Here is a 16,300-nt window from a genome sequence, read left to right on the forward strand (position 1 = left end):
TACAGTCGATAATACTACTGCTATAGTCGATAATGCTACTGCTACAGTCGATAATACTACTGATACAGTCGATAATACTACTGCTACAGTCAAAAATACTACAGTCAATAATACTACTGCTAAAGTCGATAATACTACCGCTACAGTCGATAATACTACTGATACAGTCGATAATACTACTGCTACAGTCAATAATACTACTGCTACAGTCGATAATACTACTGATACAGTCGATAATGCTACTGCTACAGTCGATAATACTACTGATACAGTCGATAATACTACTGCTACAGTCGATAATGCTACTGCTACAGTCGATAATACTACAGTCAATAATACTACTGCTACAGTCGATAATACTACTGCTACAGTCGATAATACTACTGATACAGTCGATAATGCTACTGCTACAGTCGATAATACTACTGCTACAGTCGATAATACTACTGATACAGTCGATAATACTACTGCTACAGTCGATAATACTACTGATACAGTCGATAATACTACAGTCAATAATACTACTGCTACAGTCGATAATACTACTGCTACAGTCGATGATACTACTGATACAGTCGATAATACTACTGCTACAGTCGATAATACTACCGCTACAGTCGATAATACTACTGATACAGTCGATAATACTACTGCTACAGTCGATAATACTACTGCTACAGTCGATAATACTACTGATACAGTCGATAATGCTACTGCTACAGTCGATAATACTACTGCTACAGTCGATAATACTACTGATACAGTCGATAATACTACTGCTACAGTCGATAATACTACTGCTACAGTCGATAATGCTACTGCTACGGTCGATAATACTACTGATACAGTCAATAATGCTACTGCTACAGTCGATAATACTACTGATACAGTCGATAATACTACTGCTACAGTCAATAATACTACAGTCAATAATACTACTGCTACAGTCGATAATACTACTGCTACAGTCGATAATACTACTGCTACAGTCAATAATACTACTGCTACAGTCGATAATACTACTGATACAGTCGATAATGCTACTGATACAGTCGATAATACTACTGCTACAGTCGATAATACTACTGATACAGTCGATAATACTACTGCTACAGTCGATAATGCTACTGCTACAGTCGATAATACTACAGTCAATAATACTACTGCTACAGTCGATAATACTACTGATACAGTAGATAATACTACTGCTATAGTCGATAATGCTACTGCTACAGTCGATAATACTACTGATACAGTTGATAATACTACTGCTACAGTCAATAATACTACAGTCAATAATACTACTGCTAAAGTCGATAATACTACCGCTACAGTCGATAATACTACTGATACAGTCGATAATACTACTGCTACAGTCAATAATACTACTGCTACAGTCGATAATACTACTGATACAGTCGATAATACTACTGCTACAGTCGATAATACTACTGATACAGTCGATAATACTACTGCTACAGTCGATAATACTACTGCTACAGTCGATAATGCTACTGCTACAGTCGATAATACTACTGATACAGTCGATAATGCTACTGCTACAGTCGATAATACTACTGCTACAGTCAATAATACTACTGCTACAGTCGATAATACTACTGATACAGTCGATAAAGCTACTGCTACAGTCGATAATACTACTGCTACAGTCGATAATGCTACTGCTACAGTCGATAATACTACTGATACAGTAGTTAATGCTACTGCTATAGTCGACAATGCTACTGCTACAGTCAATAATGCTACTGATACAGTCGATAATACTACTGCTACAGTCAATAAGACTACTGCTACAGTCGATAATACTACTGATACAGTCGATAATACTACAGTCAATAAGACTACTGCTACAGTCGATAATACTACTGATACAGTCGATAATACTACAGTCAATAATACTACTGCTACAGTCGATAATACTACTGCTACAGTCGATGATACTACTGCTATAGTCGATAATGCTCCTGCTACAGTCGATAATACTACTGCTACAGTCGATAATGCTACTGCTACAGTCGATAATGCTACTGCTACAGTTGATAATACTACTGCTACAGTCAATAATACTACTGCTAAAGTCAATAATGCTACTGCTACAGTAGATAATACTACTGCTACAGTCAATAATACGACTGCTACAGTCAATAATACTACAGTCAATAACACTACTGCTACAGTCGATAATACTACTGCTACAGTAAATAATACTACTGCTACGGTCGATAATACTACTGCTACAGTCAATAATACTACTGCTACAGTCGATAATACTACTGATACAGTCGATAATACTACTGATACAGTCGATAATGCTACTGCTACAGTCGATAATACTACTGCTACAGTCGATAATACTACTGCTACAGTCAATAATACTACAGTCAATAATACTACTGCTAAAGTCGATAATACTACCGCTACAGTCGATAATACTACTGATACAGTCGATAATACTACTGCTACAGTCAATAATACTACTGCTAAAGTCGATAATACTACCGCTACAGTCGATAATACTACTGATACAGTCGATAATACTACTGCTACAGTCAATAATACTACCGCTACAGTCGATAATACTACTGATACAGTCGATAATACTACTGCTACAGTCAATAATACTACTGATACAGTCGATAATACTACTGATACAGTCGATAATGCTACTGCTACAGTCGATAATACTACTGCTACAGTCGATAATACTACTGATACAGTCGATAATACTACTGCTACAGTCGATAATGCTACTGCTACAGTTGATAATACTACAGTCAATAATACTACTGCTACAGTCGATAATACTACTGCTACAGTCGATAATACTACTGCTATAGTCGATAATGCTACTGCTACAGTCGATAATACTACTGATACAGTCGATAATACTACTGCTACAGTCAATAATACTACAGTCAATAATACTACTGCTAAAGTCGATAATACTACCGCTACAGTCGATAATACTACTGATACAGTCGATAATACTACTGCTACAGTCAATAATACTACTGCTACAGTCGATAATACTACTGATACAGTCGATAATGCTACTGCTACAGTCGATAATACTACTGATACAGTCGATAATACTACTGCTACAGTCGATAATGCTACTGCTACAGTCGATAATACTACAGTCAATAATACTACTGCTACAGTCGATAATACTACTGCTACAGTCGATAATACTACTGATACAGTCGATAATGCTACTGCTACAGTCGATAATACTACTGCTACAGTCGATAATACTACTGATACAGTCGATAATACTACTGCTACAGTCGATAATACTACTGATACAGTCGATAATACTACAGTCAATAATACTACTGCTACAGTCGATAATACTACTGCTACAGTCGATGATACTACTGATACAGTCGATAATACTACTGCTACAGTCGATAATACTACCGCTACAGTCGATAATACTACTGATACAGTCGATAATACTACTGCTACAGTCGATAATACTACTGCTACAGTCGATAATGCTACTGCTACAGTCGATAATACTACTGCTACAGTCGATAATACTACTGATACAGTCGATAATACTACTGCTACAGTCGATAATACTACTGCTACAGTCGATAATGCTACTGCTACGGTCGATAATACTACTGATACAGTCAATAATGCTACTGCTACAGTCGATAATACTACTGATACAGTCGATAATACTACTGCTACAGTCAATAATACTACAGTCAATAATACTACTGCTACAGTCGATAATACTACTGCTACAGTCGATAATACTACTGCTACAGTCAATAATACTACTGCTACAGTCGATAATACTACTGATACAGTCGATAATGCTACTGATACAGTCGATAATACTACTGCTACAGTCGATAATACTACTGATACAGTCGATAATACTACTGCTACAGTCGATAATGCTACTGCTACAGTCGATAATACTACAGTCAATAATACTACTGCTACAGTCGATAATACTACTGATACAGTCGATAATACTACTGCTATAGTCGATAATGCTACTGCTACAGTCGATAATACTACTGATACAGTTGATAATACTACTGCTACAGTCAATAATACTACAGTCAATAATACTACTGCTAAAGTCGATAATACTACCGCTACAGTCGATAATACTACTGATACAGTCGATAATACTACTGCTACAGTCAATAATACTACTGCTACAGTCGATAATACTACTGATACAGTCGATAATACTACTGCTACAGTCGATAATACTACTGATACAGTCGATAATACTACTGCTACAGTCGATAATACTACTGCTACAGTCGATAATGCTACTGCTACAGTCGATAATACTACTGATACAGTCGATAATGCTACTGCTACAGTCGATAATACTACTGCTACAGTCAATAATACTACTGCTAAAGTCGATAATACTACTGATACAGTCGATAAAGCTACTGCTACAGTCGATAATACTACTGCTACAGTCGATAATGCTACTGCTACAGTCGATAATACTACTGATACAGTAGTTAATGCTACTGCTATAGTCGACAATGCTACTGCTACAGTCAATAATGCTACTGATACAGTCGATAATACTACTGCTACAGTCAATAAGACTACTGCTACAGTCGATAATACTACTGATACAGTCGATAATACTACAGTCAATAATACTACTGCTACAGTCGATAATACTACTGCTACAGTCGATGATACTACTGCTATAGTCGATAATGCTCCTGCTACAGTCGATAATACTACTGCTACAGTCGATAATGCTACTGCTACAGTCGATAATGCTACTGCTACAGTTGATAATACTACTGCTACAGTCAATAATACTACTGCTAAAGTCAATAATGCTACTGCTACAGTAGATAATACTACTGCTACAGTCAATAATACGACTGCTACAGTCAATAATACTACAGTCAATAACACTACTGCTACAGTCGATAATACTACTGCTACAGTAAATAATACTACTGCTACGGTCGATAATACTACTGCTACAGTCAATAATACTACTGCTACAGTCGATAATACTACTGATACAGTCGATAATACTACTGCTACAGTCGATAATGCTACTGCTACAGTCGATAATACTACTGCTACCGGTAGCAGCCTCCTGCTGTTGCCAGAGTCAGGACTAAACATGGACCGGCCTCCTGCTGGTGCTAGAGTCAGGACTAAACATGGATCGGCCTCCTGCTGGTGCCAGAGTCAGGACTAAACATGGACCGGCCTCCTGCTGGTGCCAGAGTCAGGACTAAACATGGACCGGCCTCCTGCTGGTGCCAGAGTTAGGACTTAACATGGACCGGCCTCCTGCTGGTGCCAGAGTCAGGACTAAACATGGACTGGCCTCCTGCTGGTGCCAGAGTTAGGACTAAACATGGACCGGCCTCCTGCTGGTGCCAGAGTTAGGACTTAACATGGACCGGCCTCCTGCTGGTGCCAGAGTCAGGACTTAACATGGACCGGCCTCCTGCTGGTGCCAGAGTCAGGACTAAACATGGACAGGTGAGAATTTAGACAGGTTCTACTCTGACAATGTTCAAATATAAGAAAAAAACTGTTTAATTTAGCTGTGTTTGTGACTGAAAGGATTACCTTTTTCTCTTTTATGTCTTAAACAGTTTTTTGATTTGAATACATTTTGTTCTGTTGTGTGACACACACACACACGCACACACGTGTGTGTGTGTGTGTGGTAGATGTGTTTGTCATTGCAGTGTTAATATTATTCCTGTCTATTATTGAACCCTCTGTAGTTATAACATTGTTACACTGTCCAAGGTCTTACAGTATTTACATGATACTTCAAAGCTCCTCTGTGAAGCTATAGTGATGTTTCAGTCTGGAAGAGCTTCCCCTGTTTCCTCCCTTGTTTCCTCTCCTGTTTCCTCCCCTGTTTCCTCCCTTGTTTCCTCCCTTGTTTCCTCCCCTTTTTCCTCCTCTGTTTCCTCCTCTGTTTCCTCCCCTGTTTCCACCCCTTTTACCTCCTCTGTTTCCGCCCCTGTTTCCTCCTGTTTCCTCCTCTGTTTCCTCCCCTGTTTCCTCCCCTGTTTCCGCCCCTGTTTCCTCCTCTGTTTCCTCCCCTGTTTCCTCCCCTGTTTCCTCCCCTGTTTCCTCCTCTGTTTCCTCCCCTGTTACCTCCCCTGTTTCCTCCCCTGTTTCCTCCCCTGTTTCCTCTCCTGTTTCCTCCCCTGTTTCCTCCCCTGTTGCCTCCCCTGTTTCCTTCCTTGTTTCCTCCCCTGTTTCCGTCCCTGTTTCCTCCCCTGTTTCCTCCCCTGTTTCCTCCCCTGTTTCCTCCCTTGTTTCCTCTCCTGTTTCCTCCCCTGTTTCCTCCCCTGTTTCCTCCCCTGTTTCCTCCCCTGTTTCCTCCCTTGTTTCCTCTCCTGTTTCCTCCCCTGTTTCCTCCCCTGTTGCCTCCCCTGTTTCCTCCCTTGTTTCCTCCCCTGTTTCCGTCCCTGTTTCCCCCCCTGTTTCCTCCCTTGTTTCCTCCCCTGTTTCCTCCCCTGTTTCCTCCCTTGTTTCCTCTCCTGTTTCCTCCCCTGTTTCCTCCCCTGTTTCCGCCACTGTTTCCTCCTCTGTTTCCTCCCCTGTTTCCTCCCCTGTTTCCTCCTCTGTTTCCTCCCCTGTTACCTCCCCTGTTTCCTCCCCTGTTTCCTCCCCTGTTTCCTCTCCTGTTTCCTCCACTGTTGCCTCCCCTGTTTCCTTCCTTGTTTCCTCCCCTGTTTCCGTCCCTGTTTCCTCCCCTGTTTCCTCCCTTGTTTCCTCCCCTGTTTCCTCCCCTGTTTCCTCCCCTGTTTCCTCCCTTGTTTCCTCTCCTGTTTCCTCCCCTGTTTCCTCCCCTGTTTCCTCCCCTGTTTCCTCCCCTGTTTCCTCCCGTTTCCTCCCTTGTTTCCTCTCCTGTTTCCTCCCCTGTTTCCTCCCCTGTTGCCTCCCCTGTTTCCTCCCTTGTTTCCTCCCCTGTTTCCGTCCCTGTTTCCTCCCCTGTTTCCTCCCTTGTTTCCTCCCCTGTTTCCTCCCCTGTTTCCTCCCTTGTTTCCTCTCCTGTTTCCTCCCCTGTTTCCTCCCCTGTTTCCGCCACTGTTTCCTCCCTTGTTTCCTCTCCTGTTTCCTCCCCTGTTTCCTCCCTTGTTTCCTCTCCTGTTTCCTCCCCTGTTTCCTCCCTTGTTTCCTCCCCTGTTTCCTCCCTTGTTTCCTCTCCTGTTTCCTCCCCTGTTTCCTCCCTTGTTTCCTCCCCTGTTTCCTCCCCCGTTACCTCCCCTGTTTCCTCCTCTGTTTCCTCCCCTGTTTCCTCCCCTGTTTCCGTCCCTGTTTCCTCCCTTGTTTCCTCCCCTGTTTCCTCCCCTGTTTCCTCCCCTGTTTCCTCCCCTGTTTCCTCCCCTGTTTCCTCCCCTGTTTCCTCCCTTGTTTTCTCCCCTGTTTTCTCCCCTGTTTCCTCCCCTGTTTCCTCCCCTGTTTCCGTCCCTGTTTCCTCCCTTGTTTCCTCCCCTGTTTCCTCCCCTGTTTCCTCCCCTGTTTCCGTCCCTGTTTCCTCCCTTGTTTCCTCCCCTGTTTCCTCCCTTGTTTCCTCCCCTGTTTCCTCCCCTGTTTCCTCCCCTGTTTCCTCCCCTGTTTCCTCTCCTGTTTCCTCCCCTGTTGCCTCCCCTGTTTCCTTCCTTGTTTCCTCCCCTGTTTCCGTCCCTGTTTCCTCCCCTGTTTCCTCCCTTGTTTCCTCCCCTGTTTCCTCCCCTGTTTCCTCCCCTGTTTCCTCCCTTGTTTCCTCTCCTGTTTCCTCCCCTGTTTCCTCCCCTGTTTCCTCCCCTGTTTCCTCCCCTGTTTCCTCCCGTTTCCTCCCTTGTTTCCTCTCCTGTTTCCTCCCCTGTTTCCTCCCCTGTTGCCTCCCCTGTTTCCTCCCTTGTTTCCTCCCCTGTTTCCGTCCCTGTTTCCTCCCCTGTTTCCTCCCTTGTTTCCTCCCCTGTTTCCTCCCCTGTTTCCTCCCTTGTTTCCTCTCCTGTTTCCTCCCCTGTTTCCTCCCCTGTTTCCGCCACTGTTTCCTTCCTTGTTTCCTCTCCTGTTTCCTCCCCTGTTTCCTCCCTTGTTTCCTCTCCTGTTTCCTCCCCTGTTTCCTCCCTTGTTTCCTCCCCTGTTTCCTCCCTTGTTTCCTCTCCTGTTTCCTCCCCTGTTTCCTCCCTTGTTTCCTCCCCTGTTTCCTCCCTTGTTTCCTCCCCTGTTTCCTCCCCCGTTACCTCCCCTGTTTCCTCCTCTGTTTCCGTCCCTGTTTCCTCCCTTGTTTCCTCCCCTGTTTCCTCCCCTGTTTCCTCCCCTGTTTCCGTCCCTGTTTCCTCCCCTGTTTCCTCCCTTGTTTCCTCCCCTGTTTCCTCCCCTGTTTCCTCCCCTGTTTCCTCCCTTGTTTCCTCTCCTGTTTCCTCCCCTGTTTCCTCCCCTGTTTCCTCCCCTGTTTCCTCCCGTTTCCTCCCTTGTTTCCTCTCCTGTTTCCTCCCCTGTTTCCTCCCCTGTTGCCTCCCCTGTTTCCTCCCTTGTTTCCTCCCCTGTTTCCGTCCCTGTTTCCTCCCCTGTTTCCTCCCTTGTTTCCTCCCCTGTTTCCTCCCCTGTTTCCTCCCTTGTTTCCTCTCCTGTTTCCTCCCCTGTTTCCTCCCCTGTTTCCGCCACTGTTTCCTCCCTTGTTTCCTCTCCTGTTTCCTCCCCTGTTTCCTCCCTTGTTTCCTCTCCTGTTTCCTCCCCTGTTTCCTCCCTTGTTTCCTCCCCTGTTTCCTCCCTTGTTTCCTCTCCTGTTTCCTCCCCTGTTTCCTCCCTTGTTTCCTCCCCTGTTTCCTCCCCCGTTACCTCCCCTGTTTCCTCCTCTGTTTCCTCCCCTGTTTCCGTCCCTGTTTCCTCCCTTGTTTCCTCCCCTGTTTCCTCCCCTGTTTCCTCCCCTGTTTCCTCCCCTGTTTCCTCCCCTGTTTCCTCCCCTGTTTCCTCCCTTGTTTTCTCCCCTGTTTTCTCCCCTGTTTCCTCCCCTGTTTCCTCCCCTGTTTCCGTCCCTGTTTCCTCCCTTGTTTCCTCCCCTGTTTCCTCCCCTGTTTCCTCCCCTGTTTCCGTCCCTGTTTCCTCCCTTGTTTCCTCCCCTGTTTCCTCCCTTGTTTCCTCCCCTGTTTCCTCCCTTGTTTTCTCCCCTGTTTCCTCCCTTGTTTCCTCCCCTGTTTCCTCCCTTGTTTCCTCCCCTGTTTCCTCCCTTGTTTTCTCCCCTGTTTTCTCCCCTGTTTCCTCCCCTGTTTCCTCCCCTGTTTCCGTCCCTGTTTCCTCCCTTGTTTCCTCCCCTGTTTCCTCCCCTGTTTCCTCCCCTGTTTCCGTCCCTGTTTCCTCCCTTGTTTCCTCCCCTGTTTCCTCCCTTGTTTCCTCCCCTGTTTCCTCCCTTGTTTTCTCCCCTGTTTCCTCCCTTGTTTCCTCCCCTGTTTCCTCCCTTGTTTCCTCCCCTGTTTTCTCCCCTGTTTCCTCCCCTGTTTCCTCCCCTGTTTCCGTCCCTGTTTCCTCCCTTGTTTCCTCCCCTGTTTCCTCCCCTGTTTCCTCCCCTGTTTCCGTCCCTGTTTCCTCCCTTGTTTCCTCCCCTGTTTCCTCCCTTGTTTCCTCCCCTGTTTCCTCCCTTGTTTTCTCCCCTGTTTCCTCCCTTGTTTCCTCCCCTGTTTCCTCCCTTGTTTCCTCCCCTGTTTCCTCCCTTGTTTTCTCCCCTGTTTTCTCCCCTGTTTCCTCCCCTGTTTCCTCCCCTGTTTCCGTCCCTGTTTCCTCCCTTGTTTCCTCCCCTGTTTCCTCCCCTGTTTCCTCCCCTGTTTCCGTCCCTGTTTCCTCCCTTGTTTCCTCCCCTGTTTCCTCCCTTGTTTCCTCCCCTGTTTCCTCCCTTGTTTTCTCCCCTGTTTTCTCCCCTGTTTCCTCCCCTGTTTCCTCCCCTGTTTCCTCCCCTCTTTCCTCCCCTCTTTCCTCCCCTCTTTCCTCCCCTGTTTCCAGGTGGAATCTGATCAGGTTATAATAGACTTTACTATTCTTCACACAGGGGCAAACATAAGAGGGGCCTGGCCTTCGAACAGTTTTGAACAGAAAGATAAAGATTGCAGTTTTGGTCTGGTCAAAGAAAAACTATGAATGGAAGTATGTTTACTTTGATAAATGCTCCACCTGGAAGTGACCTCACTTTTTTTTTTTTAAATATTTTTGTCCCATAGTCTTTATTAGATAGGACAGCTTTTAGCGAGAAATGGGGATGAGAGACAAGGGAAGACATGCAACACATGGTCGGACCCAGGAGTCGGACTCACGACACTTAACCACTCTAACCGGTTAGACCTCCCTCTCTATACTGTGGTCTGATGGTAAACCACTCTGAGGGAACCGACACTGGAGATCTCAAACTCACAAAGTGCTGGTAAATCTATAAATAATAAATTTCGTAAATTAATACATAATATATATATCTGGAGGGACATGAATCCAATATCCACCAATACATACATTTGTCCAACCCATATAAGGGATCTTCTCAAAACAAGTTGAAGCTGAAAAGACTTAATATTTTTCGTCTTGGGGGGGCGGGGCCCGGGGGGCGGGGCCTGGGGGGGCGGGGCCTGGGGGGGTTGAACCCACATTTTGTCTTTTTGTTGCTTTGAAGCTTCAATACATCGTTGTGGCAGTCATTGTTTTGAAATGCTAAAAAACTCTCAGCAACGAGCATTAGGCCAACATTAGGCAGCGGGAGCGCACGGGGGAGCACGGCGGGCCGTGGCCAGCGCAGGGAGCGGGCGTCGCCGTCACAAACGCGGCTGCTGCAGAAAAGCTTTTTTGCTGCAAGACGCGGCGCAGCAAATGATGAAGAGATTATGCTCTAGTCACGTGCTACGCACTGACCGGAAGAAGGAAACAAAACAAACCCACATGAGGTTTCGGCCAATCACAGAAGACGTGAGATTCTCACTGAGACAAAAGGGCGTGTCCTGCTCCTGTCACTCTGACATGTCTCAGGTCTAAACTCAGACAAGTGACAATTACAGGTTTTGACAAGAAACATGAGTTTCTCACTCTCTCATCTCAATGTGGTCATCTCACAGTTTGGGTTGAATGGGATGTGCCGTAGGGCCTCTAGGGCCCCTAGGGCCCGTGGACCATGTGGATTGAGTAAACAAACATGAGTGACAGGTGACATTATTTGGAGAGTTCATAACTTCTAAATATAAACTTACTAAAGGATGTTCAGGATGTTCACTAGAGGTGAAGCAGCTCCATCAAGCTACTATCGTTTTATCAACGCGTCACATGTGATGTGAAGACAGACATGAGGGGGAGGGGCCAGAACATGAGGGGGAGGGGCCAGAACATGAGGGGGAGGGGCCAGAACATGAGGGGGAGGGGCAGAACATGAGGGGGAGGGGCCAGAACATGAGGGGGAGGGGCCAGTGAGAGTCTTTTCAGCTTCAACCCATTTTGAGAAGATCCCTAAGAGCTAGACTAGAATAGACTATTTTTATTATCAATAATATAGGTCCAAAATGACAGGTTCATCCACAAGAGTCTGAACACATCCCAGTGTTTACGGCAGTAACACTCTTCAGTCCAAGTGTTGACTTTCCTCATCTCCACTTTACACTGCTTCAAAAGTATCTTGTGCAGTAGATGTACACAGTTGTGCTCAGATGATCCAAGCGGGCGAAGAGTTAAAGCATCCCACACAGAGCCAAAGATCAAGAGGCTTCTTCCACCTAGTTTGTCAGGTGACGCATGAGTACGTTCAGAACACTTTCAGAATCACAAGGTTTATTGCCATCGTCTGTGATCAAAATTCACAGGCTCAGAAGAATCTTTGGTGATTCGGTGCAACATACAAAACAATGACCTATGATAAAAAAAAAGGGCGGTCTCTATTTCTCCCCCTATAAGCTGGGGTCCTCTGCCAGAGGCCCCTGGGAGCTTGAGGGTTCTTCAGTATCTTTGCTGTTCCTGCACTTTTCTGGATCGAGATGTTGGATGTTTTTCCTGGATCTGCTCAAGTCACTCCTCCAGTTTGGGGGCCACTGCCCCAAGTGCTCCGGTCACTACAGCACCACTGATACCTTCACGCTCCAGACCTTCTCCAGCTCCTCTCTGAGGCTGTGGGATTTCTCTAGTTTCTCATGTTCCTTTTTCCGGATGTTTCCATCCCATGATGCACTGCAATTTCCACCACCACGGCTTTCCTCTGACCCTTGAGACCACCACTATGTCCGGTTGGTTCTCCATTACCATTCTGTCTGTATCTGGAAGTCCCAGAGGACCTTGGCTCAGTCATTCTCCACCTTTGGAGGTGTTTCCCACTTTGTCCTTGGGGTCTCCAGCTCGTGCTCTGCACAGATGTTTCTTACACTATGTCAGCTCCTGGTGATGGAGCTCCATGTGTGCTGTCCCTGCAGCATCTGCACCTGCAGTTATGTGTGGGATGGTCTCAGGGCCCTTTGCACAGCTACACCTTGGCTCTTGTCTGGTGTGGTAGATCTGGTGTTCAGGTCCTGCTCCTGTCCTGCCATGATCAGGGCCTCTGTCCTTCAGACCGGCTTTGTAAATCCACAGTTACAAGAACACTTGTGGACGGGGTGAACAGGACGGGGGATCAGCCCAAAACAGTAACAGGAACACAAAAAAAGTGACGTAAATCTATAGAATTTAACACAAATGTATTACAGTCTATTACACAGCTTATAATAGCACAGTGGCTGTGGTTTTGCATGCTTACCCACATAAACGCTGTGTTTAGGGCCTTACTTAGCTCCTCTTTCGGCTCGTGCTGTGCGAGCCCACAGCGGCGCTCTCATGCTGAAACCCACGAATAAGCAGCCAAAATCAGAACTGTACTCGTGCTGATTGTAGCTCTCGGTCCACTCTCGGAGCTGTGGAGCTGTGGACTGTCATTTGTAATGTCAGACTGTAAACTAAAAAGAGGCGGGGCTTTAGAATGGACCCTCACTGCCTCTGAGATCGACCTGTCGATGTGGATCCACGTAATGGGCGCCTCTGCTATGGATGACGCACACTGGGTCTCCTGCTGTCCATCCTCTTCCATACGGCTCATTGGGTCTTGTCTCCAACTCAGGCCATCATCCCACCATTGTGTACACATTCCTATAGCTTTACGAGTAATTAAGGATTTAGATTTGAACGTTAGTGGCCACATAAAACCTTTGTATGAACTGTGCTCTACAAATAAACTTGAATTGATTGAGCTTTGGTTGAAGGTAAATTACCACAAAAACACGACTCTGAGGCAAAATGGTGCATTTACTTTATAAAGTGTTAAACACATGATAAAACTGTAAAACAATAGCTCTTTTTTAATATTCAATATGAAACCAATTACTCATACAATGCTCCAAAATATGTGCTATTATGTGTGTCTCAACTTTCAGCAGCTCTTTTGAATTGTGAAGATTGATTTAGGGCGACGTGAGGAGGACCTAAGTGGGTTCATTAGAAATACCGGATTAGACTAATTAATACATTTTCCAGATCAGCGGCATCTGAAAATTGAGCACTACTGCAGTACTACTAGTATTGTGGTGTAATAATGTAATAGGGACTTCCTTTTGTGAGTGGCTACTTTGTATTTATCTAAATGTGTAAATCATTTTCCAGAATTTTCCTCACACCAATTTATCTCTAATTGTAAAAAAAAAAAAAAAAAAGAAGATGGATTTGGAATCTAAAATGTTCAGGCGGACCTCCAGAGCTCCTTTCACAAGTCGCCTCCTTATCACATTCTCTAATATCCTGTTGTCATGGTTCTGGGCTCATATTATGAGTATTAGTGCCATTGGCCTTTGACTGCACTTCAGACAAAACTGTTTAATGTACTACTTTACTTCTGTAGTATAATAATGGAATAAGAGAAATCATTATTTCATGTCTGCATTGATAGTTTTGACCTAAATGTAGGTCACTCGGACAGAGGACCCCAGACCCCCTTCAGGAGTACCCTCTTACACCAGCTGAGTCTGCTTAACCCTCCAGGCTCTAGGCTCATCCAAATAGACTCTATTCCATTAGTGTCATTTAGATCAGGCCTATTTCCTAAAAACAGTCATTTTGTTTTAAAGGCAGCATTTCATTTGACTGTGAAAAATATTCCATTATTATCTTTGACCCATGCAGGAGGCAAAACACTCAGAACTCCTGCCACGGTTACCTCTGGAACATATTGAACATTGACAAAATCATTAAAACATTTCATTCGGACTTGATTTGAAAATGGACAAATTGGACAAACTATGGACGAAATGGTTTATACCTTTTGTTCTTGTTGGACGTCTGCAGATTTTCATTTTTGTCTACTGTGTGTTTGTTTTCATTGTGTTCTTTATTTTAATATACTTCTGTATTTGAAAAAAAAAAGTGAGTATAACACTGACGGAGTACATGAATATGTAGGTATAATCACCAGGTAGGACATCAGAGTCATGTCAGTTTCTTTCTCCTTTAGTTCATATTCTCAGTGTGAAAAGTCACTTCAGGAGTGAACACAGTAGGAACACATTTTCATGTTTGATCTGAATGTTTCTCTTGTCTGTATCTCAGTCCCTGCTGGAAGCTCATGACATGGTGGCCTCTAAGTGTTACGAAGTCCCGCCCCCAGCTGAGATGACCAATGACGCTGCAGTAAACAGCGCTTTGATGCAAGCAGACGCCGTCAGAATGATTGGCATCCGGAAGAAGGCTGGGGAGCCTCTGGTAAGACAAGGGACAGAGCGTGAGGTCTGTTACAGGTGGACAAGGGACAGAGGGTGAGGTCTGTTACAGGTGGACAAGGGACAGAGGGTGAGGTCTGTTACAGGTGGACAAAGGACAGAGGGTGAGGTCTGTTATAGGTGGACAAAGGACAGAGGGTGAGGTCTGTTACAGGTGGACAAAGGACAGAGGGTGAGGTCTGTTATAGGTGGACAAAGGACAGAGGGTGAGGTCTGTTATAGGTGGACAAAGGACAGAGGGTGAGGTCTGTTATAGGTGGACAAAGGACAGAGGGTGAGGTCTGTTACAGGTGGACAAAGGACAGAGGGTGAAGTCTGTTACAGGTGGACAAAGGACAGAGGGTGAAGTCTGTTACAGGTGGACAAGGGACAGAGCGTGAGGTCTTTTACAGGTGGACAAAGGACAGAGGGTGAGGTCTGTTACAGGTGGACAAGGGACAGAGGGTGAGGTCTGTTACAGGTGGACAAAGGACAGAGGGTGAGGTCTGTTATAGGTGGACAAAGGACAGAGGGTGAGGTCTGTTACAGGTGGACAAAGGACAGAGGGTGAAGTCTGTTACAGGTGGACAAAGGACAGAGGGTGAAGTCTGTTACAGGTGGACAAGGGACAGAGCGTGAGGTCTTTTACAGGTGGACAAGGGACAGAGCGTGAGGTCTTTTACAGGTGGACAAAGGACAGAGGGTGAGGTCTGTTACAGGTGGACAAGGGACAGAGGGTGAGGTCTGTTACAGGTGGACAAAGGACAGAGGGTGAGGTCTGTTATAGGTGGACAAAGGACAGAGGGTGAGGTCTGTTATAGGTGGACAAAGGACAGAGGGTGAGGTCTGTTACAGGTGGACAAAGGACAGAGGGTGAAGTCTGTTACAGGTGGACAAAGGACAGAGGGTGAAGTCTGTAACAGGTGGACAAGGGACAGAGCGTGAGGTCTTTTACAGGTGGACAAAGGACAGAGGGTGAGGTCTGTTACAGGTGGACAAAGGACAGAGGGTGAGGTCTGTTATAGGTGGACAAAGGACAGAGGGTGAGGTCTGTTACAGGTGGACAAAGGACAGAGGGTGAAGTCTGTTACAGGTGGACAAAGGACAGAGGGTGAGGTCTTTTACAGGTGGACAAAGGACAGAGGGTGAGGTCTGTTACAGGTGGACAAAGGACAGAGCGTGAGGTCTGTTATAGGTGGACAAAGGACAGAGGGTGAGGTCTGTTATAGGTGGACAAAGGACAGAGGGTGAGGTCTGTTACAGGTGGACAAAGGACAGAGGGTGAAGTCTGTTACAGGTGGACAAAGGACAGAGGGTGAAGTCTGTTACAGGTGGACAAGGGACAGAGCGTGAGGTCTTTTACAGGTGGACAAAGGACAGAGGGTGAGGTCTGTTACAGGTGGACAAAGGACAGAGGGTGAGGTCTGTTATAGGTGGACAAAGGACAGAGGGTGAGGTCTGTTATAGGTGGACAAAGGACAGAGGGTGAAGTCTGTTACAGGTGGACAAAGGACAGAGGGTGAGGTCTGTTACAGGTGGACAAAGGACAGAGCGTGAGGTCTGTTACAGGT

At 45.5% G+C, this 16,300-nt stretch overlaps 1 protein-coding gene across 1 annotated transcript in view; it reads left to right on the forward strand.

The window, feature by feature from the left end:
* pals2b (protein associated with LIN7 2, MAGUK p55 family member b) overlaps positions 1 to 16,300 on the forward strand; it is a 123,344-nt gene that overhangs the window by 84,814 nt on the left and 22,230 nt on the right. Inside the window, exon 4 of the mRNA XM_072448414.1 lies at positions 14,581 to 14,733. Within this exon, the coding sequence (XP_072304515.1) occupies positions 14,581 to 14,733 (153 nt within the window). The remainder of the gene's footprint in view (positions 1 to 14,580; positions 14,734 to 16,300) is intronic.

The sequence above is a fragment of the Eucyclogobius newberryi genome, unplaced genomic scaffold (genome assembly GCF_026437365.1).
Source record: "Eucyclogobius newberryi isolate DKJ021-1_F unplaced genomic scaffold, fEucNew1.0.hap1 SCAF_16, whole genome shotgun sequence".
Classification (NCBI taxonomy): domain Eukaryota; kingdom Metazoa; phylum Chordata; class Actinopteri; order Gobiiformes; family Gobiidae; genus Eucyclogobius; species Eucyclogobius newberryi.